At 42.7% G+C, this 26,268-nt stretch overlaps 1 protein-coding gene across 1 annotated transcript; it reads left to right on the top strand.

Annotated features, from left to right (window-relative positions):
• Positions 1–1,104: 1,104 nt before the first annotated feature.
• LOC117873525 (gamma-glutamyl hydrolase-like) lies at positions 1,105–25,454 on the top strand. Its single transcript, XM_034762993.1, is given in 11 exon segments — positions 1,105–1,126; positions 3,349–3,532; positions 5,704–5,818; positions 10,002–10,022; positions 10,024–10,050; positions 11,177–11,261; positions 15,513–15,651; positions 17,311–17,417; positions 17,510–17,600; positions 18,731–18,868; positions 24,073–25,454. Coding segments are annotated over 10 exon segments (969 nt in total). The 5' UTR covers positions 1,105–1,126; positions 3,349–3,405; the 3' UTR covers positions 24,192–25,454.
• The last annotated feature ends 814 nt before the right edge of the window (positions 25,455–26,268 follow it).

Below are 26,268 nucleotides of genomic sequence, written 5' to 3'. Positions count from 1 at the left end.
GTACCCGCACGGGGTCTGGCAGTGTCTCACCCCCCCCCCCCCCCCCCGCTTAACCCCGGCTCTCACCCCCCACCACCGATTTTTGCCCTTCAGCCCCTCTTCTGCCGCTAGCTACAGTAGCTTGAACCCCCCAGGCCAGTAAAATTCTGCCCCCTGCTCAGACCCTGACAGCCCCCCCGCTGCGATTTGCCCCCCTTAATCCTTTTAAACCCCCCCAAAGAGGAGGCAGCAAATCGTTAGCAGAAGTAAGGGCAGAGAGAGGGCAGTGGCTACAACGAAGGTTACTGGGCATGCTCAGTTCGAGTGAGCATGCTCAGTACACCCAAAGTAGCTAAACGGGAGCGAGAGCACTTTGTGCCAGGGTGATAAGAGCAGTTGCCCAGTGCGATGTACTGATGGGGCCGCGTTTGATATGTCCCACGTGACCCTTACCTGCGACCAGCCAGCTGGGTTTAAGGAGGGGAAGCACTCCTGCCAGCCCAGCCATGGTCAGGGAGGGAGAGAAAAAAAACCACACACCCAAGCTGCAGCTCACTCTCAGGTAACTCCTCTGGTGGGAGTAGCAGCAAAGGTGGGTGCCCGGGGGGCTCCCCACTTTCCCGGCACACGGGGATTGGGTGGGGCAGGCTGTGCTGTGTCCCAACCTGATGTCTGGGATGGGCGGCTGAGGTTGGTGCAGGGAGGGGGGTTGAAGGAGGAGTGTGCGTGCAGCTTGTGTCTGTGTGTTCCGGCTGATAGGGGGCTTGGAGCAGCCCCGCTCTCTGGTTGTGTGTTCGTGTAGAGCAGGTCTAGGTCCCACCACCCCCCTCCTTCTCTTCCTCTTCCCCACTACGAGCCCCACTTGTCTTTCCCCTGGTACTGCCAGCAGGAGTGGAGCGAACATTTAGCTCCTCACAGTGAGTACCACGCTAACCAGGAGCGCTGCTGCAGCCTGCCTGCTCACCTCCCATCCCTTCCCTGCAGAGAGGTGACACATGGCGGGGGGGGGGGGGGAGGGAGAGGGGAAGCATGCACTGGGTCACATTATCCCTCCCCAATTTTCTGCCAGGGCTTTCCCTTGCCTGCTGAGCTCTCCCCCTCCCGCGCCCCCCCTTGCTGGAGGCAGCCTGGGACCAGGAGGAGAAAGGTAAACAAGCAGCAGGGACACCAAACAGCTGGGAGCCTGAGAGCAGTAGAGAGGAAGGGCTGCTGCTTCCAATCTGCAGGGAGAGGATAGGTAGGGGAGGAAGGAAGGAACAGCTGCTTTCCCATAGGGGAACTGAGGGCAAAGGATAGGGCTGGGCTGCCTGGGGAGGGGGGTATGACACTCGAGCTGTTGGGGGGGGGGAACCTTTACATTGTGCCCCCACCCCATCAGCAGCTGAAGGTCCTGTCCTCCCCACTCCCCTGGCTCAGAAGGGACTCGCTTAGTCCCGGGGGGCTGCTGCTGCCTCCCCAGAGTCAGGCAGGCGGGTGCATACGAGATAAATGAGTGTGACTGAGATCAGCTCCCCCATGTGCCTCCTCCCTCCCCACCCCCATCTGAACAGGAGTGGGAATGGGAGTCACAGTGGGTCGTGTCTGCCTGTCTGATGTGACCCTGAAACCCATTCTTTCCTTCAGTCCCTGATTGCTTACCCACACCCGCAGGCTCTCTTTTTTGAACGGTTTCTGTTTCCACTACAAGTCGTACTTAACAGTATACAGAAATTCCTTGGGGCAGGGCCTTGTCTAAACTGTTGGGCACAGTGTGGTGTACATTTCTATATTGCATCAAGATTAAGAATAAGGAAACTCCTTTCTTTACTCCCATCTTAATCCCATATCCTGAAAATGTCATTCCTCCTCTGGAAGTCACTCAGGTTCCTGCTGTTAGTGTGAGGATGGAACTGAGGATAATGTGTGATTGTTGTGATCTACATTTCAATCAGGCCCTTAAACTGAGAAATAACTCTATTGGGATTATAGGCTCTGCCCCCACCCCCCACACACTTCAATTCTGCTGCTCTGGTTTATAAATAGGCTTGGTAGAATGCACTTTTTTTTTTTTTTTTTATAACTTCGATGTGTAATATATAAATGGTTTATTTTTAAGCTTTTTTGTCTTTTTATAATTTTTTATTTTCACAGTTGTGGGAAATTATGGGTGGGAGGTCAGATAATTTTTTAATGACAGCAAAAGTTGAATTCAAAGAGTTCAAGCTTTAAAGCTATTAAAACACAAACAGAGAGACCAGGTGTGTGAGGTAATATCTTTGTTTGGACTAACTTTGGTTGGTGAAAGAAATAAGTTCTTTTGAGCTTCACAGACCTGGAGATGAGCTCTGCAGGGTTTGAAAGCTTGTCTTTTTCATCAAAGTCGGTCCAATTAAAGATATTAACTCACCCACACTGTGGCTCTCATATCCAGGTACCAACACGATTACAACAAAACAGCAAAAACCACTAAGTGTCAGTATCACACGTCAAGATATAAAAAATAAATATCCTAAAACCAGAAAGGATTTATTGATTTAACTATCAATTCACTAGTCCATTTGTAACTAGCTAAATTCAGAAATTTATATCACTGAATTTTGACTCTAACAAGTTCTCAAGCAGCATTTTTTTTTTCTTGCTTTCCCTATATGTAAATAATTTAATTATTACTGATGGAAATATTTGTGGATTTGTGTGTGTACAGAGCAATCAATAGCTAATTTCTAAGTTATCGGCAAAAAAAACTAGAGTTTTCACTGCAGTCCCCCACCCCCTTATAGTGAAAGTACTATGTATTTAAACTCAAAGGGCACCAAAATACAAGTTCGCCCAGGGCACCATTTTCCTTAAGGCTGGCCCTGGTGGCTGTTGCGCCGGCAGCGGGCGGAGGGAGGAGGCACATGGCAGCCTCCCCCTGGCAGGTGACTCCGAGTCAACTCCAAAGGGGGGGGGGGGCTTATCCTGGCTGGACCTCCTGAGCAAGGGGGGGCTTGGGTGAGTATTGTGCTGGGGAGGGGGTTGGGGGGGGGAGACCCCCACCTCCGGAGTTCGCTGCTGCCAGCGGGGGGGGGAGCGGGGGGGGGGGGGGGTCCTCCTCTCTGGCTCCCTGCCCCAGGGCAGCCTGCCTGCTGCACCCCAAACACCTCATCCCCGGCCCAGCCCCAGGCCTCACACCCCCTCCCACACCCCAACCCTCTGTCCCATCCCAGAGCCCCACCTAGCACCCAAACTCCATCCCAGAGCCTGCACCCCAAACCCCCTCCACACCCAAACTCCCTCCTAGAGCCATAGGCAGGGGTGTGTGTGTGGTGGTGGGGGGGTGGGACTTGGATCCGTTCTCGGCACCACCCAAAATTATACAAACCTGCTAACCCTGTGCTGTGTGCTCAGGACACACACACCTGTAGAGCTCACAGAGGACAAGAACTGGGCTGTGAGTGAGGGACCATGCTGAGTTACCCATGGCTACAGTCCTCACTGGGCACCTTCCTTCTACTCCTGCTCTGCTGCGATGCTCTGGCCTTGGTTGTGCTGCAGAACAATCTGAGGAACAGCAATGAGAGACCCATCATTGGTAAGAAGAGGAGCGACAAGGGTGGAGGAGAATGCAGGCAGAGGGAGGGCACGGAGGCATCTTGACACCCCTGCTACTGAGTGTGACAGAGGTGTGATTGTGTGTATGCACTGGTGTACAGAGGCCGGTTGAGCAATACACACCCTTGTAACCAGGAGGGAGAAAGGGAGCAGAGGGTGGTTAGGGCAGATGTTAACACAAGAGGGTCAGTTGGAGGAATGCATTAAAATAAGGTAAAAATACCTTCTCCTTCCTCCAAAACCCCTCCCGCTCCATACCTCCAACACCTCTGTGGGGTGTTGGCATCCTGAGTATAAAGCTTCATTGTGTCAATAAAGAGCCATCTTCTCACTGTTTGAACTACTCACCTGTTATGATGGTGTCTACCTCTGCAATAACGGTAAAGCTTGCACTTATCCATCAGGGATAAGTTTTTATTTTCTCTGTCTAAGGCCTTGTCTACACTACAGGGGAAATTCGATCTATGTTACACAATTTGGGTTACGTGAATAGCGTAACTCAAATCAACGTAGCTTAGATCTATTTACCGCGGGGTCCACACTACGCGATGTCAACTGAGACCCTCTCCCGTCAACTCCCCCTACTCTTCTCGATCCAGTGGAGTACAGGAGTCAATAGGAGAGCGATCTGCAGTCCATTTATTGGGTCTTCACTAGACCCACTAAATCAATCGCTGTTCGTTGATCCCCCGGTAAGTGTAGTCAAGCCCTAATGCTCTCTCCCAGATTGCCCCCCCTTAGGTAAGGACGTACAATTATCTCCATTTTACAGATGGGGAATTGAGGCACAGAGTCATTCAAGATTCTAGATCTGTTTCACATCTTTTCAGAAAAGCTCATCTGTGCCTTTTGAAATAAGAACAGGTATTGATTTTTTTTTTAAAAAGAATCAATTTTTTTCAGAGCTGGTTTGTTTGTTATGAGTTCTTGTCAATATCTCAGTGAGTTTTGCTTTCAATATCTAAAGTAAATTGTGAGCATTTAGTCTGCAAAAGACAGGCTGGAGTCAGACGTCCATATAAAAGTTAATGGAGCTAGTAGATCAGTTTACACAACCTGGGGATCTGGCCTGGTGTTTTGGATAACACAGTGTGGGGTTCACAGGTTTTCACAAGCTGTAATACAGTGAGTCATGTGGCACAGTTACACAACAGTCTAGAAAAAGTTCTAATGTAGAATTTAGAAAATATCCAACTATCATTGTGTAAATTTTCATAACAAGATATTGTCTAAGGCCCAAATCATGCAAACATACATGTGCTTAATTTAAAGCACATAAGTAGTCCTGGTTTCATTCATTTCATTCACTACTCACATACTTAAAGTTAAGTCCATGCGTAACTGTTTGAAGGATTAGGCCTAAGACAGTATTAGTTCTAGAATTCAAATAGACATTATTGTAGGTTTTCATATGGCTAATATTTAAGATACGGTTTTAATATCTCAGTTAGATATTTTTGAATTTTGAAAATAGAAACAGTCCACAAAAAGGTAAAAATGGAAAATTCTAAAATATTGCCTGCCAAAATAACTTGCAACAGATTCATTGGGCATGCAGTAAGTAATATATATGGTCTGTCACCTCACCTCTGATACATATAACTGTGGTCCCAATCTTGCAATCCAATCTGAGTGGGCAGACTCCTGAACTAATACGGGATTCTGTTAATTCTTTGTGACTGTGTGAGACCAGGGTCCAACTACAGGGTTTAGGCTGTGGGCCCAGGGCATTTGATTTTAAAATCTTTGGAAATGGCATCTTGCATTAAAGTGCTCTGCTGGCCAATAATGTTAAACAAATAATGGTATATTAGAGACACTTTATTTAAGCTCTAAATAAATTTAAATATAGAAAATATATTTAAAGAAAGTTGTGGCACTAATCAGAATAATAAGGCAGGGAATTTAAAGTTCACACTGTTGAAATGCTTTTATTTGACACCACATTGCTAGGCAAGCTCGTTTACTTATTTTTCCAATTTTCTCATAGTTCATTGTACATGATTAGATATAACACTACTTAATGTGATTTATGTCTCAAATCAGTTAGCGAAGGTAATGGGAGAGTTTGATTTAATTTGCCGCGTTCTGGACTATATTTATTGCAGTTTGTATAGCACCAATCGACTCTCTCTTTTCTGGTCCCTTTAGGGATATTGGCACAAGAAAGTCTCTCTAAAACATTTCGTAAGTATGGAAAATCCTACATTGCTGCTTCATATGTGAAGTTTATAGAATCTGCTGGTGCACGAGTTGTGCCAATAAGGTAGGCTCCCTTATAGAAGTGGGTGGTAATTCCTGGATTTGTACTGCATAATAAGGGCCTAACCGAGAAAGTTTCTGGATGCAAAAGTGCTGAGTCACTCTGTACTTTCAACTCCTCACAGACTATAGAAGGAGCACAGCATTTTGCAAGATCTCTAGGAATGGAGGCTAGACTCACAGCAAGCTGGTGTCTGCCAATGCAATGTATTAAAAGTGTTTCTTCATCTTCAGACTTAACATATGTACCAGTTGCTAGCTGCAGTCTGTGAAGTTTCCAAATACATGCTATTTCAGGGCCATATACACCTCTACCCCGATATAACACGAATTCGGATATAACGCGGTAAAGCAGTGCTCCGGGGGGGGGGGGGGGGGGGCGGGGCTGCGCATTCCGGTGGATCAAAGCAAGTTCGATATAATGCAGTTTCACCTATAACGCGGTAAGATTTTTTGGCTCCCGAGGACAGCGTTATATCGAGGTAGAGGGGTATTGCCATGTGTACATAAATAATGCTAGGATTCAGGGAATGGAGGGAGACTGTCACTAGTGCTTGAAGTGTCCAGATCTGATTCCTCTCATACTCTGGCTCGCTAACTACTAGCACAAAGAGCTCTATATCTTGCAACTATTCCAGGTACTGGATCAAAGTAACATTCTGGCTTATACAGGCAATAGGCTGATGCCAGAAGAGCACTTCTTGGCCAAGAGGAAAATATAAAACGATAACAGCAAATACAATGTTAGTAGGAATTAAAATAGTACCTAGATGTTGCTACAAAACACAAATCACAAAAGTTTCAACCATGCACGAAATCTCTCTTCATAGCTGATGTTTTGAGGATCCCATTGGTCTTCCCCAGCTTTCTGAATCTCCCTGGGACTTTGATCTGAGAACCTAAGGCAAAACATGCTCCTTGTCCACAGAGACTGGCTCTTAACTAAAAAGGTGGCTGGGGCAAATTGAGAAAGCTAGGACTGTGAATGTGGCAGGGGGTAGCCTGAGTGTGTGTGTAGCAAGCAAGTGGGGCAATTCTGACCTTGCTGACACAGGTGTAAATTAAGAGTAACTCTACTGAAGTCAGTGAAGTGTAAAACCAGTGTGAGAAAGGAATAAGATCTCATGTATCTAAAGCACTGTTAATAATATATTGTGCTGCAGGCTAATACACGACAGGATTCCAGTAGGGAAGAAGGCAAATGTATGTTGGAATTGCATGTTGAAGGGCTCAGTTGTCATTCTTACTCATGTTGGGTAGCAACTTACTCTGTAAGTGGTCTCTTTAAAATCAATGGCCAAGGTCATCCTCTTGTACAAATAAGTCCATGGGAAGTTTCCTGGGGGATGAAATCACTACAAAGATCTCCTTGAAGAGGTCATCCCACCAGAGGCAGATTTACCATGAAACAAACAGTGCTGTGGCATGGGACCCCCAATGACGGGGGCCCCCAAAATGCAGGACAAATCTCATCTGACAACCGGCCCCTGAGTCTCGGACAGTGGCACAGCAGGGCTCAGGCAGGCATGCTCTCTGCATTATGTGGCTGGTGGCCCCATGCTGCTCCCGGAAGCGGCTGGCTGCTGGCACATCTCTGCGTGCCCCTGGCGGGGTGGGGGGAGGCAGCTTCGCGTGCTGTTCCTGCCCCAGGCCGCACATGGAGATCCACTGCCCCCCTCCTCCCAAGGGGCGCACAGAGACATGCTGGCAGCAGTGCAGCAGGGCTAAGGCGGCTCCCTGCCCACGCTGCCTCCCTCCGCACCACTCCCGGAAGCAGCTGGCATATCCCTGTGGCCCTTGGAGGGGGGCGGGGTGTCTCCGCACATTGCCCCTGCCCCGAGCGCTGATTCCACAGCTCCCATTGGTTGGGAACTGCAGCCAAAGGGGGCTGTGGGGACGGGCACCTGTGGGCAGCGGGGTGTAGAGACCCCCACCCACCAAGGAGCCACTGCCAGAGGGGTGTGCCAGTCATTTTGGGAGCTGTGCCACCCAAGGTAAATGTGCTCCCCTGACCTCTCCCACACTCCAACCCACTGCCCCAACCCAGACCCTGCACCCCACACCCAAACTTCCTCCCAGAGCCTGCACCCCTCCCACACCCCAACCCCCTGCCCCAGCCCAGAGCCCACACCCTAATTTCCTCCCAGAGCCTGATTTGCACACCCCCTCCTGCACCCCAACCCCTTGCCCCAATCAAGGTACCTCACTTTATTTTCATTTACTTCCTATTACTTATAATATAGGAGGAGGATGAAGAAAAAAGGAATGAAAAATGGGGCGGAGATGAGAGAATGTTCTTTTTCTTGGCTGGATCCCGAAGGGGGGGAGGGGGCATGAAAATGAAGCTGCACATGGGGCCCCACTAATTCTAAATCTGCCACTGCATCCCACACTCTTGTTGTAGGTCCCTCCCTCAACTCTGATGAATCCCCAGAGATCTGGAAGATCCTAGGGCAGGGGTTCTCAAACTGGGGGTCAGGACCCCTCAGGGGGTCACAAGGTTACTACATGGGGGGTTATGAGTTGTCAACCTCCATCCCAAATCCCGCTTTGCCTTCAGCATTTATAATGGTGTTAAATATATAAGAAGTGTTTTTAATTTATAAGGGGGGGGGTGGGTGTCGCACTCAGAGGCTAGCTATGTGAAAGGGGTCACCAGTAAAAAACGTTTGAGAGCCACTGTCCTAGTGGATCCATGGGAGGACAGAGTCATCCACATGAGTGCCCTATGCTTCTGCATCACCTCTGACACCATGACTCCAGTGGGGAGACACTACCAGGGATTGTTCCCAAAGCCTCATGGGTTGGAGGGAGGGGCCAGGGAGGCTATATTGTCTTTTCTGACTAAATTCTTTGAGGCTTATTGGTGTGGAGACAGGATCAAGAAGTTGGCACAGCCCCCATTTCTGTGTGAAAAGGGTGAGCGCTGTATGCAGACAGTCCTGTCCATGTATGGCTCCAGGGGGCATGAAGTGGCCCAGTGAAACTCCCTAAAGAGTAAGGTACCATTCATGGAATCATAGAAATTTAAGGCTGGAAGGGACCTCAAGAGGTCATCTAGTTCAGCCCTCTGTGCTGAAGCAGGATTAGGTAAACCTAGATCATCACTGACAGGTGTTTATCCAACCTATTCTTAAAAACCTTCAATTACGGGGATTCCACAACTTCCCCATGGAAGCCTATTCCAAAGATCTTAACTATCCTTATAGTTAGAAAGTTTACCCTAATATCTAATCAAAATCTCACTTACTTCAGATTAAGCCCATTACTTCTTGTCCTACCTTTAGCAGCCATGGAGAGCAATTGATCACCATCCTCCTTATAACCGCCTTTAGCATTTTTGAAGACTGTTGGTAGGTCTCTCCTCAGTCTTATTTTCTCAAGACTAGACATCCCCAGATTTTTTTTAATCTATCCTGATTGTACAGCTTTTTCTAAACCTTTTATCATTTTTGTTGCTCTTCTTTGGACTCTCTCCAATTTGTCCATATCTCTCCTAAAGCATCAGGGCCGGCTCCAGGGTTTTGGCCGCCCCAAGCAGCCAAAAAAAAAAAAGCTGCGATCGCGATCTGCGGCGGCAGTTCGGCGGGAGGTCCTCCGCTCCGAGCGGGAGTGAGGGACCATCCGCCGAATAGCTGGACCTGCCGCCCCTCTCCGGAGTGGCCGCCCCAAGCACCTGCTTGCAAAGCTGGTGCCTGGAGCCAGCCCTGTAAAGCGTGGTGCCCAGAACTAGACATAGTAATCCTGCTGAGGCCTCAACCCAGTGCCAAGTAGAATGGGACAATTACCTCCTGTTTCTTACATATGACATTCCACTTAATACACCCAAGAATGTATAGGGTTTTTTTTGCCCCTGCATCCCATTGTTGACTCATATTCATTTTGTGGTCCCTTGTAACCCCCAGATCCTTTTTAGCAATCCCACTGCCTAGCCAGTATTTCACATTTTGTAGTTGTGCACCCTTCATAGACTATCTGAAAAGTAGGGTACCATTCATAATAGTGAGGGTGGCAGATTTTGGCCTTTAATGACCTAGAAGTCCTCTCTTCTTTACTTTTCATACATACTTCTTATACACTTTCCATGCTCATTGCAGATGGCTTGTATGAAATATCTTTGGTATTTTAATGATAAAATGTGGTGAAATTTCAGATAGATCCTATAACTATCTTTGTTGGGATTTCAGACTATATCGTTCAGAAAAAGAGTGACAAAATTTTCCAGGCTACTAATGGGTAAGTTTTGTGCATCAGTCTCTGTTGAAATGTTCATTAACATATATTTTAGAAAGGCTTCATGTTATCAGAGCCACTGTTGTTTTACTGTTAAATTCTTGGTTTTACCGTTGGTGATTCCAGACTCAGATACTTTGTTTTCCTAAGTAGGGAATGCGAGTCTAATCTTCCTCTTTCTTGCAAGTGTGTGCTAAGTACTGCACATGCACACACTCCTGCTAAAAGGGAATATTTGTGTCCATTCCTTAGCAATGTGAATCTGTCAGATAGCTGCATGATATTGTGTCAACTGAGGGCCTGATTCTGCCACCTTTACTTATGCCATCTTACTCCATGAATAGTTTCATTGGGGTTACTCATGGAGTAAGCTGTGATTCAATGTGAGTAAAGGTGGCAGTGCTAGGTCCTTAGTTTGCAGACTGTTTGTGACACACCTTGAGTGAGAAGTGGCACATAGCTATCCAGCAGCAGGAGGAAGCGAGAGAATGAACTGTAACTCAGAGTGACAATTCCTTCCCTGGGGAGGGAGTAACTTATTTTACTCCTTTTTGTGAAAACTCTGCTGTCAACCTGGCTATTGGAGGGGGCAGAGCCAAGTCGATTCCCACTCCTTATCCCCTCACCACCCACCTACTTGCAAAGGGGAGTAGTGATCAAGTAGCTGCTGATTACCTTTCTTCCCCACTCATCTGTGATCAGAGTTGCAAACTGAGGAGGGCTGCACAAATGAATAAGGGAGGGCCGTACCCCATCTTGCTTCCATGCTCTGTTAAGTAAGGGCTGTGAGAATCTGACTTTGTAAAAGAAAGTATCTGCATCCATTGAATCATAGATGGAAGCTTCAGCTCAGAATGCTATATATGGCCTTTTATCTTGTAAAGCTTGTATGTTTTAGCTTCAGGTTCTTTTCATTCTGAAAATATTATCTTTAATTATCAGCAGGCCCCATCCCTTTTTTGAAGTGTTGGAATTTACTATAGCACATAGACATTGTGATCATATGGTTTGTGTTTGCCTCCAGTGAGTTTAGGTCTCAGGGCTCTTATCAGTCTTGTCCATGTTTACCCATTATATTATGCCTAGACCTGTAGTTATTTACATGTAATAATACTTTATTGTTTTTCAGGGTACTTTTCCCAGGAGGTGGTGTTAGTCTTAAGACTTCAGAATATGCTAGGGTTGCTAGGATATTTTACAAGAAGGCACTAAAGGTAACCACTTAAAGGAAAAACTGTTCTGGTTATTGTCAGTGTTCAAGGACCAAAATCATGGGAGGCTTATATTTGGACAGTCTCCAACTGGAGTGCAATATATTCCTGTTAACCTGTTAATAAGCAGCTGACTGTTGGTATGTGTGTGTAACAAATCATCTAATAGCTTTAGATGCAGGTCTGAACTGAACACCTCCAAACTTCAGAAAATTATAATCTGAACTTTAAGGTTTGAGGCCCATCGCTAAATAATTTAAGTGAAGTCAATTGTTAATGTCTTTTCGCTAAATTTTACAAATAATGTTGTACAAATAGTCACCCTTATTGACAACACTTACACAACCTTTCTTAGTATCCAGTGTATTTTTTGCGAATTAGAAGTGCTCAGATGTTCTGCTCAACACTAAATCAGGCCAAGATTTTCAGGGGTTTGGGTGAGTACTCAGCACTTTCTGAAAATCAGGCCCTTTAAAGTGTTTCAGGTTGAGCACCCAAAAAGTCAGGACCTCAAAATAATGGGTCACTTCTGAAAATCTTGGATATCCTATTTGCTAACTGTGGTTAACATACTTACCCCAATATATTTAACTGTACAAATCTATCCTAGCAATACAGATATTTTACTCTCTCATCTACTATGCATAATGAAGGCAGATATGAGCTATGGTGAAGGAAATAGCCTAATAAGTATCCTTTTTCCTATCTGTTTCCTCCACCTCTTAGATTTCATCATTGTACTCTGATCTCTGGGAGTTGGGAAAGTCTGTTTGTATGTGTATACAGAGCCTAGAACACTGAAGCCTTTATTCTTGACTGGGGCCTCTAGGCACTGGTGCAATAAAAAAAAGTAAATAATGATACCATCCAAAACCAGAGAATATTTAAATGTTAAATACATTAATTCTGTACATATACAGTTTGCTCAAGTCATACCATTATATAGTGTTAACGGGAGTCTAAAGAGACGCTAAAGTGATGTTATTTACAACTTCTTTTGGCACCCACCCACTACAATTCCCTTATTCTTCACCTGGGCAAATAGATTTCAATAGATCTAAGTGTGTCTGTCTGGGAGAGGAGAGTGTAAGTTAATGCGAGTCACTCATTTTATGAATTTCCTTTGAATTTGACCTCCAGTAACTGCAAATCAGTACACAATACCTTAGAAGTGAGCTTGATTCATCACACAGTAATGCAGCCAGGTAGGAAAAAGTTCTTTACAGAGAATTATCTAGATTTATATGGATAATTTATCATGAGGCTGTTTCTTTTGGAATATGCCAGTGATACTCTGACTCATCACTGAAGATAAATAATTAATTCTCATTTTCTAAGAGTCAGTTTTTTCAAAGGTTAGTTGTGTCCGACTTGGCCTATCTTGAAGTAGAAGTCTGCTCTTCCAAGGTCCTGGTGGCAGTGAATCTCTCCATTTTATGAATCTTTTACCTCTAGAGAGGTCAGTCTCTCTCTCTCTCTTTTTGTGGGAACCTTTATAGTGGAGCTAGTCAAAAAAGTGATTTTTATGGATTTTTTTCATCCAAATTCAAAATTTCAATGAAAACCACTGTAGCAAAGTCTAATTTTAAAAAAAAATTGACCAACCCTAAAGCATAATATGTACGATGCATAAGATGATGCAGCATCAGGGAACATTAGCTGTGCAGAATATAGCATACAGCAGCCTAGGAAAACAGTGATATTTTCTCGCTGGTATTGGTTGATAGAGATTATTTCAAAATGGTAGGTGCTTTGCCCTGGATAGTGTTGTGTCTGATTGTCTGTACTCCAGGTCTTTCTCATTGCACAGGAGGCCACTGTGAAATAACTGGGGGACAGTACAATGTGTGTTTGGTCTGATGTATACACGTATTGGAGGGTACGAGTCACTTTTCTAGCAGTTTATTTTCTCCCCGCCATCTTTTTTCTTGGGCATTGCCATCTGGTTATTATAGACCCTGAGATTGCAAAGGCTTGCTTACCTTTTTGTAGTGTGAATAGTCTCATTTACCTCAATAAAACTATGCACAATGTATTAAGTTAAACATGTGAGTAAGCATGCAAGGGCCATAGTGTCTGGTGGGGGGACCATACAGGAAACAGTAGTGATCATGAAAATGAACATTTCGCAACAACTCAATAATTGCTTGCGTATCAGTACTTTCATACAGAGAGTTTGAGAGAAAATCTTTTTAGACCTGGTCTATGCCAGGGATCAGCAACCTTTGGCACGCAGTCTGTCAGGGTAAGTCCCGGTGGGCTGGGATGGTTTGTTTACCTGCAGCATCTGCAGGTTCAGCCGATCGCGGCTCCCCCTGGCCACAGTTCACCGTTCCAGGCCCATGGGGGCTGCAGCAAGTGACACAAGCTGAGGGATGTGCTGGCTGCTGCTTCCTGCTGCCCCCGTTGGCCTGGAACGGTGAACCATGGGAGCTGCAATCAGCCGAACCTGCAGACCCTGCAGGTAAACAAACTGTCCCGGCCTGCTAGGGCCTTACCCTGACAGGCCATGTGCCAAAGGTTGCCGATTCCTGGTCTATGCAATCAAGATAATTGAAAATTTAGAAAGTAATTTCCAGTTCTTTATACATAACCCTTCTGGCATTCTGTTCTCTATTTTACTCCTGATACTTATGTGCTGTGAACTGCATCTTTTGAAACTTAATTAGCACTATAAAATACTAATACATTTTATAAGTGCAACGTGAACTATAACAGTCAAGAGCATGTTTGCACATATGACGACTGGAATTTCTACTGTTCTTTTAAATTCATGTCCATGTCTCTTCCCACTCTGCCTTGTCAAATTCAAAATAAAAGATTACTTGGTGTGACTGTGTTTTTAAATCACATGTATCTGCAAGGGGTGAATCCTAGCCCATTTGAAGCCAATGGGAGTTTTGCCTTACACTTTTCTCAGCTACATTAGGAAAAAAAAATTCAGTCTTTAGTGATAAATATGTGGTTAGCATCTAGGCTCATTTTTAGGCACAGCAACTCTAAGGGGAGTACATGTTAAGGGCTTGATTATGGTTTCACTTAAACTTAAAACAAACTATGGGAAGCCTATTTATAGTCATCTGCCACGTAAATACTAGCTGTGTAAAGCTTGCTGCTCCTTTCCCTTACTCTGGTGCACGTGAGGAATGAACGATGTCAAAAGAGTTTAAATATTTTACAGATAAGATTGATGTTTATTTTAAAGCATTTTTTTTATTTTTATCAATTTAAATTTTCACATTTGCAGGAAATTATGGGGAGGGTGAGAAAATAGGGTGGGTCAAATTGTTATTTAATGACAGTAGATGCTGAAATTCAACATGTTTAAAGCTTTATACCGTTTAAATACAAATTGTCATCACCACATGTCAAAACATACAAAAGTAAGTACTCTTAATGAAATGCTAGTGTGTTCTGAAGCAGCATTTTCCTTACTTTGCTTATCTGTAAATTTCAGTTATCACCAATGGAAATATTTTTTCATGGGTTTGTGTATGTATGATGAAATTGACTTTTACTAATATGTATCTAATATCTAATCCTTCCAAGCCTAGCTCTAAATATACTGTGATATTGTTGGAGCTTCTTTGCATAGATATTCAATATTTCAACATTTTACTATAGGAGTAAGGATCTCTGTGAGCTTTTAGGGTCACAGTGTCAGTGATATAGTTAAGATAGAGGTAGCCCCGTAACGTTCTGGAGACAGAGCTTTTAAAACCCGCATGCGGTCAGAAAAAACTACTGTGTAAAAATGCCACATTCTTACTGTCCAGATCTCTCTGAGAATATTCAGAGCCATGTGCTTCTTTAAGAGACAAAAATTAGTTTCATTCTGCTTTTTATTAGCAATTCTTTCTTTCTTCTCTTCCCCCAGTTTTGCCCTTAACTCAGATTTCACATCAGTTTCATTGTTTTTAAGGTAACAGTGCCACTTCTATTTTATGTTGTTTAAAGTCAGAATTTCTTCTCCAGGAACCTAAGGCACAAAACTGCTGGCTATGCAAGCGTCGAGCACGTAAAGGGGCTAGATGTTGCAGCACTCCCTGTCCCGCATAGGGATAAAAGGATGTACTATTTGTTAATTCATAGTGCTGTGCTTGCCTCATGGTAGGAATGTCCTCATTTCATGGTTCTCATGTCCAGGCCACTCACAAGATTATCTGCCAATACCCTAGAAAGGTCCAGTGCATATTAACATGTACTTAAGTTACTCTGTGACACATTTCTTGACTATTGTTTCTTATTTTTAAGGCTAATGATAAAGGAGACTATTTTCCTGTCTGGGGAACATGTCTGGGACATCAAGAGCTTACATACCTCACCAGTGAGAAGAACTTACTGGTTAAAACAAAAACTGAGAATATTTCACTCCCACTGACGTTTACCACAGGTGAACATTATAAATATTACTTGGTTTCACAGGAATCAAATTACAAGAAAAAATATTAAAAGGGGAAAGAGAATCTCTAACGAGCCAACATTTAAGGTTGAAGATTTGGAACAGGTGACTAATGTTTTTATTACGTTGCTATTGTTGCTTCAGGAAGAACACCAATAGAATTCTATGAATGTAAAACAAGAGGTCTGAGAGCAAACTATTTGCAGGCCACAGGTATATACAGAGAAGCCAAAAATCAAAATTGTGGCTCTGTACAGCCATGAACTTTGGGGAAGTTTCATCCTAGATCCAAAATTTAGGTCTAGTCCCCCAACTCTGTAATGAGCTGACTAAAATGTTTGGATCCAAACACCTCCAAGCGTTGGAGACATTTGCATTAGAACTTTGCAGATTGGCTCACTTCTAATCATAAATGGCAGCACTGTTCTTCTTGGTGGTATAAGACATAGCATTGAAAGCAATTGGTCTACCTGCAGAATGAGATGCAAGTCAGCATATGGGTAGCAGAATCTGACTCTGAATGATGCTTTTTCTGACTTTTTTTCCTCTTGCAGCAATGAGCAGGATTTCGCCAACTAATTGCCAATAATTAATGGACTAAATGCTATTGCCTTGCCTTATTTAGACAAATTCTGCCTCTCTTAATTACATAGAGTAATATTGTAGCGATGCACCGCCTCTTGTTGGTCATCCTGGGAATTAGCTCTTCACCAGCTTCAGAGCACCCCTACTGGCTAGTATCTCATCTGCCACTGGACCCCCATGTCTCTCCCAGACCCCAGTGCCTCCTACCCTGGGGTTCTACCCCTGGCAGTTCCCACGCTCTGGGTCTCCCCTCCCAGGGGAACCCCCAACCCTCTATTCCCACCTTGCCTCAATGGCTACGGCCAGTCATCATCCAACCCCTGCTCACTGGGGCAGACTGCAGTCTGTCATGGCCACTCACCATTGGCAAGAGGGGATTTGGACCTGCTGCCTCTCCTAAACCTGGGCTGCACCTTTGCAACCCTAGTACCTGTTTTAGGCCTTCACCAAGGCCTGCAGCCTGGGGAGTTGCCAGGCTGGAGCTCCCCAGCACTGCTCTGTCCCAAGTACTCTTCTCTTCTCTCCCAGGCAGTCAGGTCCTTCTCTCTCAAGAGCTAGAGAGAGACTGACTCAGCCCCTGCTTCACAGCCCTTTTATAGGGCCAGCTGTGGCCTGATTGGGGCGTGGTCCCAGCTGTGGCTGCTTCCCCAATCAGCCTAGCCTTTTTGGCTCTCAGCCCCAGCCCTCTGCAAGGGCTGGCTTTTAACCCTTTCAGGGCCGAAGCGGGGTGACTGCCCCGCTACAAATACCTTATCTTGTGGGTAGTCCCACTGAAATTAATGGTAGAATAAGATTCTAATCAGTGTGAGCAAAAGTGGCAGAATCAGGACCTCAAGAGATCAGGGCTTCAGCATATGGCCTGGTGAGAATTGCTAGGCTGAAGTCTGCTGGAGCTATATTACAAACATGGGATTTTCTAGATTAATAAAATCTAATGAAAGAACAGAATCAAAAGGATTTTAAATGAATTCAGACAGTACTTTATCACATGTATCCCCATTCTATTAATGATGTTCCATTAACAATACAATAGTGAGAATATTCCTTTGTCTTTTTTTGTATAAGCTGCAAAAGACAGCAGGATGTTCCAGAATTTTCCAGATGACTTGTTGCAAAAACTTGCCACTGAGCCTTTGACGGCACACTTTCACAAGTGGAGTCTCTCCATGAAGGTATTTGATTACATGATTTAGTGAATCCAAATGAGTTTATTCTTCTAAATCTAGAAATATAACACATTTTTTCTGTCATTTGTTTGCTGCAGAATTTCAGAAAGAATGAGAAACTACACAACTTCTATAAGGTTCTGACAACTAACACAGATGGAAAGATAGAGTTTGCATCCTCAATGGAAGGTAGCGATCAGTTTCTAATGTAAAGTGTGATTGTTATTATTGTGGAAGATCTCAGTGAGTGTGGTAGTGGTGGGGGTAGTTACTAGTTCAGAATACAAATTTAATGTTAGGATAATCAGTGAAGTGTCAGCACTGCCTGCCTTTCAATTGATTGGAATGTGTTCTGTCTGGACTCTTGAGATAACCTAAGTCTTCGCACTTTGCTTTCGATGTGCATGTCTCTGAGCATACGTGTTCCCTCTCTCACCCTACTGCTCCACACCAGATATGTCAGCACACTTTTATCAACAGAATATTTTCAGTGCTGAGGGACAAGACACCACTTCCATTTTTTTAGTTTAATCGCCTCCTCAATGCAATGTGTCTACTCTGGAATTCTGCTGCTGGCTGTCTACTGATACTGATGCTGCCTCTCCATGTTGCTCTGTTTATCTGTGCCTGCAGCACAGGGAAAGCTGGTCATTGCTGTCTTCCAAGAGACTCCTGCATTACCAGTGCCTTTATCTGGATGTTTAACTCCAGAAGCATATGTCTTGATTCACTAGAGAATGCTAGAGAGAGGATTTGGTCATTGTTCTACTAGAAGCTATGCATTAGGCGAAATATATGTTGTATGTACATTATAGACTAGTACTGGAGCTGGATAGTAACTGCTGTGCAGTTAACAAAACTCCTAGCACTCGCTCATTTTTTTTTTTTTTTAAATTAAACAATTCTTTTTTCAGTCTTTAGTTTTTAGGTTTTAGTTGCAGTATTAAAAATCAGATTACAAAGGGGGAACAATAATCTGCAGAAACTTGTTTATATAGAATGAAACCCTTTTTCGTTTAACAATATATATAATTTTAATTGTAACTTTAAGTTCTCATACTATAGAAATGGCCAAAATTATTTTTTTAAACTTAAATAAATATTGTTCTTGGCCTGAAACCTTGTATATGAAGTTTTGGGTAGGAATAAATTTTTACAACAGAGATCCAACTTGCTGCTTAAGGCTTTGTATTCCTGTTAGAGAAGCCACTAATTATTAGTGCGATCTGTAGTAATGTATTCATTGTAATAAAATTGTGCATGCAATGACTTAAGTGAAGATCTAGTATGTGCACTGATGGAAAATTTGTTTATGGCAGCATATAAATACCCTATTTATGGTGTTCAGTGGCATCCAGAAAAAAGTCCTTTTGAATGGAAGAACGTCTCAGGCATACCACATTCCCCATCAGCTGTGAAAGTAACATATTACATAGCAGACTTCTTAGTTAATGAAGGTAAGGGTTTTTTTTTTTCATTTTTATATATAGAAAACTCATTTTAAAAAAGATAAAGTAGTAGAATGTTCTCTGCGGGGGAAAGGTCCCCCTTTCAAGTGTCAAAATAGTGTACCTTTGATCTGTGAGCACATACTATGCAAGCTTTCAAGGCTTATTAAAAGGAGGGACACTAAATAGAATGGTTAAGTGAAAATAACAAAAGCTAAGCATTCTGATGGAAGCAGATAAATTCCTTTCAGTTGAGAGTAATTTGCCAGGAGAGTGTTGATTTTTAACTTGACATAAATTCTTGAGCAAACACCAACAACCAGGGCCGGCTCGAGGCACCAGCTTAACAAGCAGGTGCTTGGGGCAGCCAAGGGAGAGGGGCAGTACCTGCGGCAATTTGGGGGCGGCAGGTCCCTCACTTCCTCTAGGAGCGAAGGACCTGCCGCTGAACTGCTGCCGCCGATCGCTGCTTTTTTTTTTTCCAATTGCCGCTGCCGATAGCGATCGCAACTTTTTTTTTTTTTTTTTTTTTGCTTGGGGTGGCAGAAATGCTGGAGCCGGCCCTGCCAACAACCAATGAAACGTTAGAATTGTTAAGGCTGCACTCTAGGAGAACTGAAAGCTTTTATTCACATCCCAGTCTCACTCTGCCTTGGGCAAAGTAGATAGAATGAGATAAAATCTCCTATTCTTTATTTCCAGAAACGTCCTCAGTTTTGTTTTATTTGGGGTAATTACAGCAGATCCAGCAGAGGGATGGACAAAAATAAGTAGGAAACAGTCTCCAGGCTCAGAGAAAGACCAATGCATTTTCCTCTTGCAGTGCAACAAGGCAGTCCAGCCTAGCCACATCACAAACTCTTCTGTGTTAGTCTCTTAAGGTACAGAACTTAATCCTCACAGCCTCTCTCTACAGCCCTTACTCCATTTGGCTGAAAAAGCTTCCACAGCCCAGGAAGGGATCTTCAGACAAGATTGACTACAATGGTATTGGCCACCATTGCCTCCTGAACACTCTTTACGTAGTTTGCCTAGATCAGAATCCCTCCTGCCTATTTCTTCCTTACCATAAAAATAAAATGTAGAATGAGAAACACAAAATATTTGCTTAATAGAGAACCAGTTTAATACAAACAAGAGAAAGTACTTTCTCATAACACAAAACTACCCTGTGGAACTCATTGCCATGGGAATCTGTGATCACTAAAAGTAAACTGGGTTCAAAAAAGCACTAGATGCATTCAGGGAGGATAGGTCCATGAATGGCTATTATACAAGATAGTCAGGGATGCAACCTCATGCTTGAGGTAACCCTAAACCTCTGACTCCCAGAAACCAAGTGGAGAAGACAGGGATGGATCATTCCAACTGCTCTTTTCTGTACTCCTCCCACCCCAAATCTCTGGTACTGGTCCCTGTGGAGAGAGCACACTGGGGTAGATGAACAATTGGTCTAACCCAGTATAGCTTCTTATGATTGATGGAGACACAGCATCTGTGAGCACTTAACAGCCAGTCCATTCTGATGAAACATAATTTACTTTTGTTCAGTGGTATTTCTTACAATGTTATGTTAATTTTAACTTGAGCATGGTCCCAGAAGGGAAAAACTGAACTGATAGGACTTCGTTTGCAGTGTTGTTTCAGTTATGTTGGCCCCAGGATATTAGAGAGACAAACTGGGTGAGGTAATGTCTTTTATTGGATTTAGGTCTGTTGGGGAGCAAGACAAGCTTTTGAGCTATACAGAGCTATTTTTCTGGTCTGGGAAAGATACTCAGAGTGGCACGGGTATATATTTAATTGGACTTTAGGGAAGAATTCTGATAATAGAATAGCAGGGTTGGAAGAGACCTCAGGAGGTCATCTAGTCCAACCCCCTACTCAAAGCAGGACCAATCCCCAACTAAATCCCCAAATGGCCTCCTCAAGGATTGAACTCACAACCCTGGGTTTAGCAGGCCAATGCTCAAACCATTGAGCTATCCCTCCTCCTACATATATTTAGACATCTGAAGAAGAGTTCTGTGTAGTTTGAAAGTTTGCCCCGTTCACCAACAGAAGTAGGTCCAATAAAAGATATTAATCTCACCCACCTTGTCTCTCTCAGAAGTATTTTGTTTTCCTTGCAAACACAACCTTTCCCAACTTTGCAATTTCTTTAAAAAAAAACAACCTATATTTGTATTTTTATCTAAAATATAAACACAACATATATAAAAACACGCACAAGATGGAAATACAATATTTCAACAAAAATGGTAAAACCTGGGGGAAAACGAACCCAAAACAAACCAACCAACCTCCCAGACTTAAAACAAGCCAGTGTGGGCACGTTCAGACCTCTGATGGCTTCAGTTCCATCCTCTCCTCCCCTCCCTATATTATCTAATAGTCTGAACATTTCTAAATACAAATATATTTTAAGTCAAATATAACCCTGTATATACTATTGGGCATTCTAGAATATGTAGAATATATTCATACCTACAGATTTTATGTATACATATAGAATCAGAGAAGATTAGGGTTGGCAGAGACCTCAGGAGGTCATCTAGTCCAACCCCTGTTCAAAGCAGGACCAACACCAACTAAATCATCCCAGCCAGGGCTTTGTCAAGCCGGGCCTTAAAAACCTCTAAGGATGGAGATTCCACCACCTCCCTAGGTAACCCATTCCAGTGCTTCACCACCTTCCTAGTGAAATAGTGTTTCCTAATATCCAACCTAGACCTCCCCCACTGCAACTTGAGACCATTGCTCCTTGTTCCATCATCTGCCACCACTGAGAACAGCCGAGCTCCATCGTTTTTGGAACCCCCCCTTCAGATAGTTGAAGGCTGCTATCAAATTCCCCCCCCTCACTCTTCTCTTCTTCAGACTAAACAAGCCCAGTTCCCTCAGCCTCTCTACTATGTATATTAGAACCTCAGAGATCCAAACACCAGATTTATGAATTGAGCAATCAACCACATGCCTCATTTGGAAATGGAAGTGCACAATCCAACAGCAGCAGACACCTAAACAAAAAAATAAAATAAAGTACAGTACTATGTTAAACGTAAACTACTAAAAATATAAAGGAAAAGCAGCATTTTTCTTCTGCATAATAAAGTTTAAAAGCTGTATTAAATCAATGATCCGTTATAAACTTTTGAAAGAACAACATAGCATTTTGTTCAGAGTTATGAACATTTCAGAGTTATAAACAACCTCCATTCCATACGCATTCATAACTCTGAGGCTCCACTATATGCATATACATATACAGACTCATCACATCTACATTTACAATTGATCTGGTAAATCAAATATAAATTAGTATGAAATCTAAAAATGAAAAATGCAAGATAAAATGATATTCACAGTATGTCCAATGCTCTGCACAAATTGAATAACTAATGTTATTTAAGGTTATAGTGTACTTTACATGTCAGGAGTGTTGCCTATTCTAAAGGACTTGTGGTCACCGTAACACAATCCATGAGCGGCAGAGCTAGTGAAGAGATTCTGTCTAGTGGTGCAAGTTGTGGTGATTAGTGCAGATAATACTTCAGTCAGCAGATGGTGCTATAAACCTCAGCTTAGTGTTAAACAGTTCGTCTATGCACTACAGCATTATTCAGTTGTTCTTATTGCTCAGTTCAGATCAACAAAAGAGTTCAGTCTAGCTGGTTATCTGCTAGGAGCTGGAAAATGATATAAGTGAATATTACACATATATATATATATATACACACACACACACACAAGGATGCATAGAAAAACTAATTTTTAAACTTCTTGAGGTATACTTTTCAGGATGAAACAAACATTCTGCTATTTTTGGTCAAAGCTGGTCTCAGTCTTCGAAGTGTCTGTGAAGCTTCAGCGGGGGTTATGCAAAATACTGTGGAACCTTCTAAATCTATAGTGAAAGTGGATGGGTAATTGATGCTGTATCTGAGGTTGGTCCCTCTCAGGATTTGCTTTATGCCATTGAATTATAGGTGCTGAGTCTGTGCGTGCTCTGGGGCTGAAGCACCCATGGAAAAAAATAGTGGATGCTCAGCACCCACTAGCCACCCACCGATCAGCTGTTCGGTGGCAGAGGAGAAGTGCTGGCGGGAGCAGTGGAGTGGGGGCAGGGCCTCGGGGTGGACCACCCAGCCAGGAAAATGAAAGTCAGCACCTGTGCATTGAATGCAACCCTTTTTTTGTTAAGCTCAGCTGAGAAGGCAGGAAAAAGAGAAAATTTGTGGTCTTTGTACATAAAGATTTCAGGTTTTCTGGCAGCTTTCATTAACGTTACTTTAACATTGAACTTCAGTAGCTTGAAGACTATGAGTCTGGGCTTGCCAGACTCCTGGCTTCTAGTACCAGGCATTTGATGAGCCCTTTCTTCCCCTCTAAACTCTCAGCAATGCCCAAGAGGCAAAAGTTGTTTCTTGGAGATCTGTTTTCTAAGTCATCCTGTTTTCTTCCACTTTGTCTAGTCTAAATTTCTTCTTTAATTTCCTTTTGTAGCTAATTTTCCATGTCAGCCATTTGAGATTTTTATATCACATACATCCTTAGAGAGGTCACAAATGTCTTTTTGACATTCAATCCAGTTGTGAGGAATTCCTTTGGTGCCATGATATCCTAGGTTCTGCTGTGGCCTTGCGGTCTCCGCTTTCAGCTGCTTAGATGATTCAGGCTCAGATCTTTTGTTGCCTTTTCATTGGAATCCAAAGTCAACAGTTCAAAGTTTATTTAGGGGATTAATTTCAACTTTGATGTCAGAAACGTATTGCCAGTTTGCCAAGAAAGTAATTATTAGAGATGAATTGATATGTAGGGAGTGAAGAGGTCTGAGACTAGGTACCTTCGTCATGGGTACCATGTGACTCCCAACTTTGCGATTTCTGATAGGATAGAATTGCAGTGTATTAATTCTGGTTTTGCAGATGTCTCCAGTGCTGCAAGAATCAAATTTTTAGTAGCAGTCATTGCTTTTAAAAATGAGCATAGTCTTCCATGATAATAAAGTATCTTTATTACCAGTATCCTTTGGAAAAGGTAGCTCCACACTTTCCACCACCAATTTAAATTATTATGTTGTTGTTATTTGTTAATAAATTATTATACCACGGTTTGCTATAATTGTATATAGAATAACTGACTTCCACCAAGCAAGATACTATCATAGACGATGACAGTGAAGTAATTTGTACTTTTAAAATGTCTTACAGCCCGGAAGAGCCTGCACCATTTTCCCAGTAAGGATGAAGAGACTGAAGCATTGATTTATAATTATGTCCCTGTTTTTAGTAGTGCATTTTCTATATTTCAGCAAATCTATTTTTTTTGATTGAACATCCATTCCCTGGTGTCGGATAGCTATCTGTAAATAGTTATTTGTTGCAAGTTTTATAATTAAACTCATGTTGTGCATTGCAAGTGGCAGAACTCCAGAATGCTTAACTTACCTTACAGTGATTTATCCTATGTTACCTCTGAAGAATTGGTTCATTAATCTGACAAATTTTCATTCAATGACATAATAATTGCCCTAGATCACATTTTTAATACCGCTTACAGGGAAATAAATTTTACCTCCAGGGATGGCATCTTGATTGTGCTTATAAATTAGAAAAGAATCAGGTTTATTAAAAAAAATGAATAATACTCTTATCATATATTTGAAAGAAATAAGTTTACTTCTTCAGAACGTTGTGGGCTCTGTGATAGCATATGTGTTGTTTAGTCAGATCTTTTAGCATAATTCTGTTCTCTTGGGAAAATATCAAGAACTGATAACTGAACGGAACCAGAGCCCCACAATGCTCTATGGCTTGACCAAAGGTGAAGCAGAAAACTATTGTCTGAGAAGCTATCGTGCTCATGTTGCATTGGTAGTTACACCAAATAAAGAATGGGTTTGTATTAAGGACTCCGAAATTAATTCTCACAGACATGTTAACCCAAATATATATATATATATATATATATATATATAATTGCTTTATTACTGTAATTATATGGGTAATTAGATAAGGTGTGTTGTGTAACTAAAATAAGAAAGTTACTAACAAGAAACAAGGAAGGTATAGCATATATTTTTGGAATGTTTTATACTTGTGCTAAGTTTAGAACTATGAACTGTACTCATGTTCAGCTTATGGTAGCAATCTACTAGCAGTTAAACTGTTGCAATCCCTGGTTTTGTACATGTAGTTCTGTTCTTTGTATCCTTAGAGTCTGTCAGAAAATGAGATGTACGTTCTGTTGAGGCTTGTGAAATAAGCACCATCTCCTAGGTACAGATAGTTATTTGAACTGGATCTGGTTGGTACAGATGTCTTTGTCTTGCAAAATAGGTATAAGACCAGATGAGGAAAGAGATATAAGGCTTTGTTAATACAGTGGATTTGAGGATTTTCTTGTAAACAAGTGGGGCATAAATATAAGTCAAAGGGAGCTAATACTTTGGGACAAACTGAATGCTGCAAGACGGCTCTCCAGACCAGTGATGTATTAACTTTCTGTATTGTGCTGATTTAGCTATTTTTGATTAATAAACTGATTGAGCCTGGGTAATGTCTTATCAATAAAAGAATTGAACTCATTGGTATCAACAGAATGAAACACTATTTTGATTTTGAGCTTGACAGATGTGTGCTAGTGTAACCAAGCTTGTGGCTGAGAAAATGATTTGTCCTTTAGAAACACACACCAAAAAATAGGGAAACATTATTGCCAACTGGCATTTGTGAAATAGAATCTGCTATACATTAGGCAACTGTGTCTGGGGAGCCTATCCCTTCTAGAATTTACATAATAGTGAAGGTGCAGTATAATTTAGGGACTACACACGTCAGTTAATGTAAATCCATTTGGAGGGGAGAGTTAAAACACTGATTCACCTACTGCTCCTTCCTTCGAGTTCAGTGAGCTTTGGATCAGATGCTTAAGAAAGATGTGAGACTGAAGTCAGTCAGTCAGATTTTGGCTCAGGCCCTGAATTTAAAAAGAATGACTGCCTAGTGTTCTCAATGATGCTATTATGTATAATTAGGCTTTTTTTGTAGCTGTTGGGTGAAATCCTGATCCTTCCGAAATTAAGGGGAGTTTTGCCATTGACTTCACCAGGATTTCACCCCTTGTTTTTAAACATTTTGATGTGATGCCTTTCAGAAAAGTTACTAGCTGGGATCCATACTGTGGCGATGAATGTCAAAGACCAATCTTTTAATGCTGATACGATGTAATGCTTGTAATTGTTAGGCAGCTGCATTTACTGTACTGTTTCCTTTTGCTTTGCCTTGCAACACATTACTTGAATTTAAATGGGTCTTCTCGATTCCTGAAAAGTTTGTTCAGTAGTTTTGTGATGGGGCAATCAATTTCCTTTTCCTTCTCAGGCCCAAACCTCCCATTGAAGTAAT

The sequence above is a fragment of the Trachemys scripta genome, chromosome 2 (assembly GCF_013100865.1).
Source record: "Trachemys scripta elegans isolate TJP31775 chromosome 2, CAS_Tse_1.0, whole genome shotgun sequence".
NCBI classification, from domain to species: domain Eukaryota; kingdom Metazoa; phylum Chordata; order Testudines; family Emydidae; genus Trachemys; species Trachemys scripta.
This window is presented reverse-complemented; position numbering and strand designations above follow the sequence as displayed.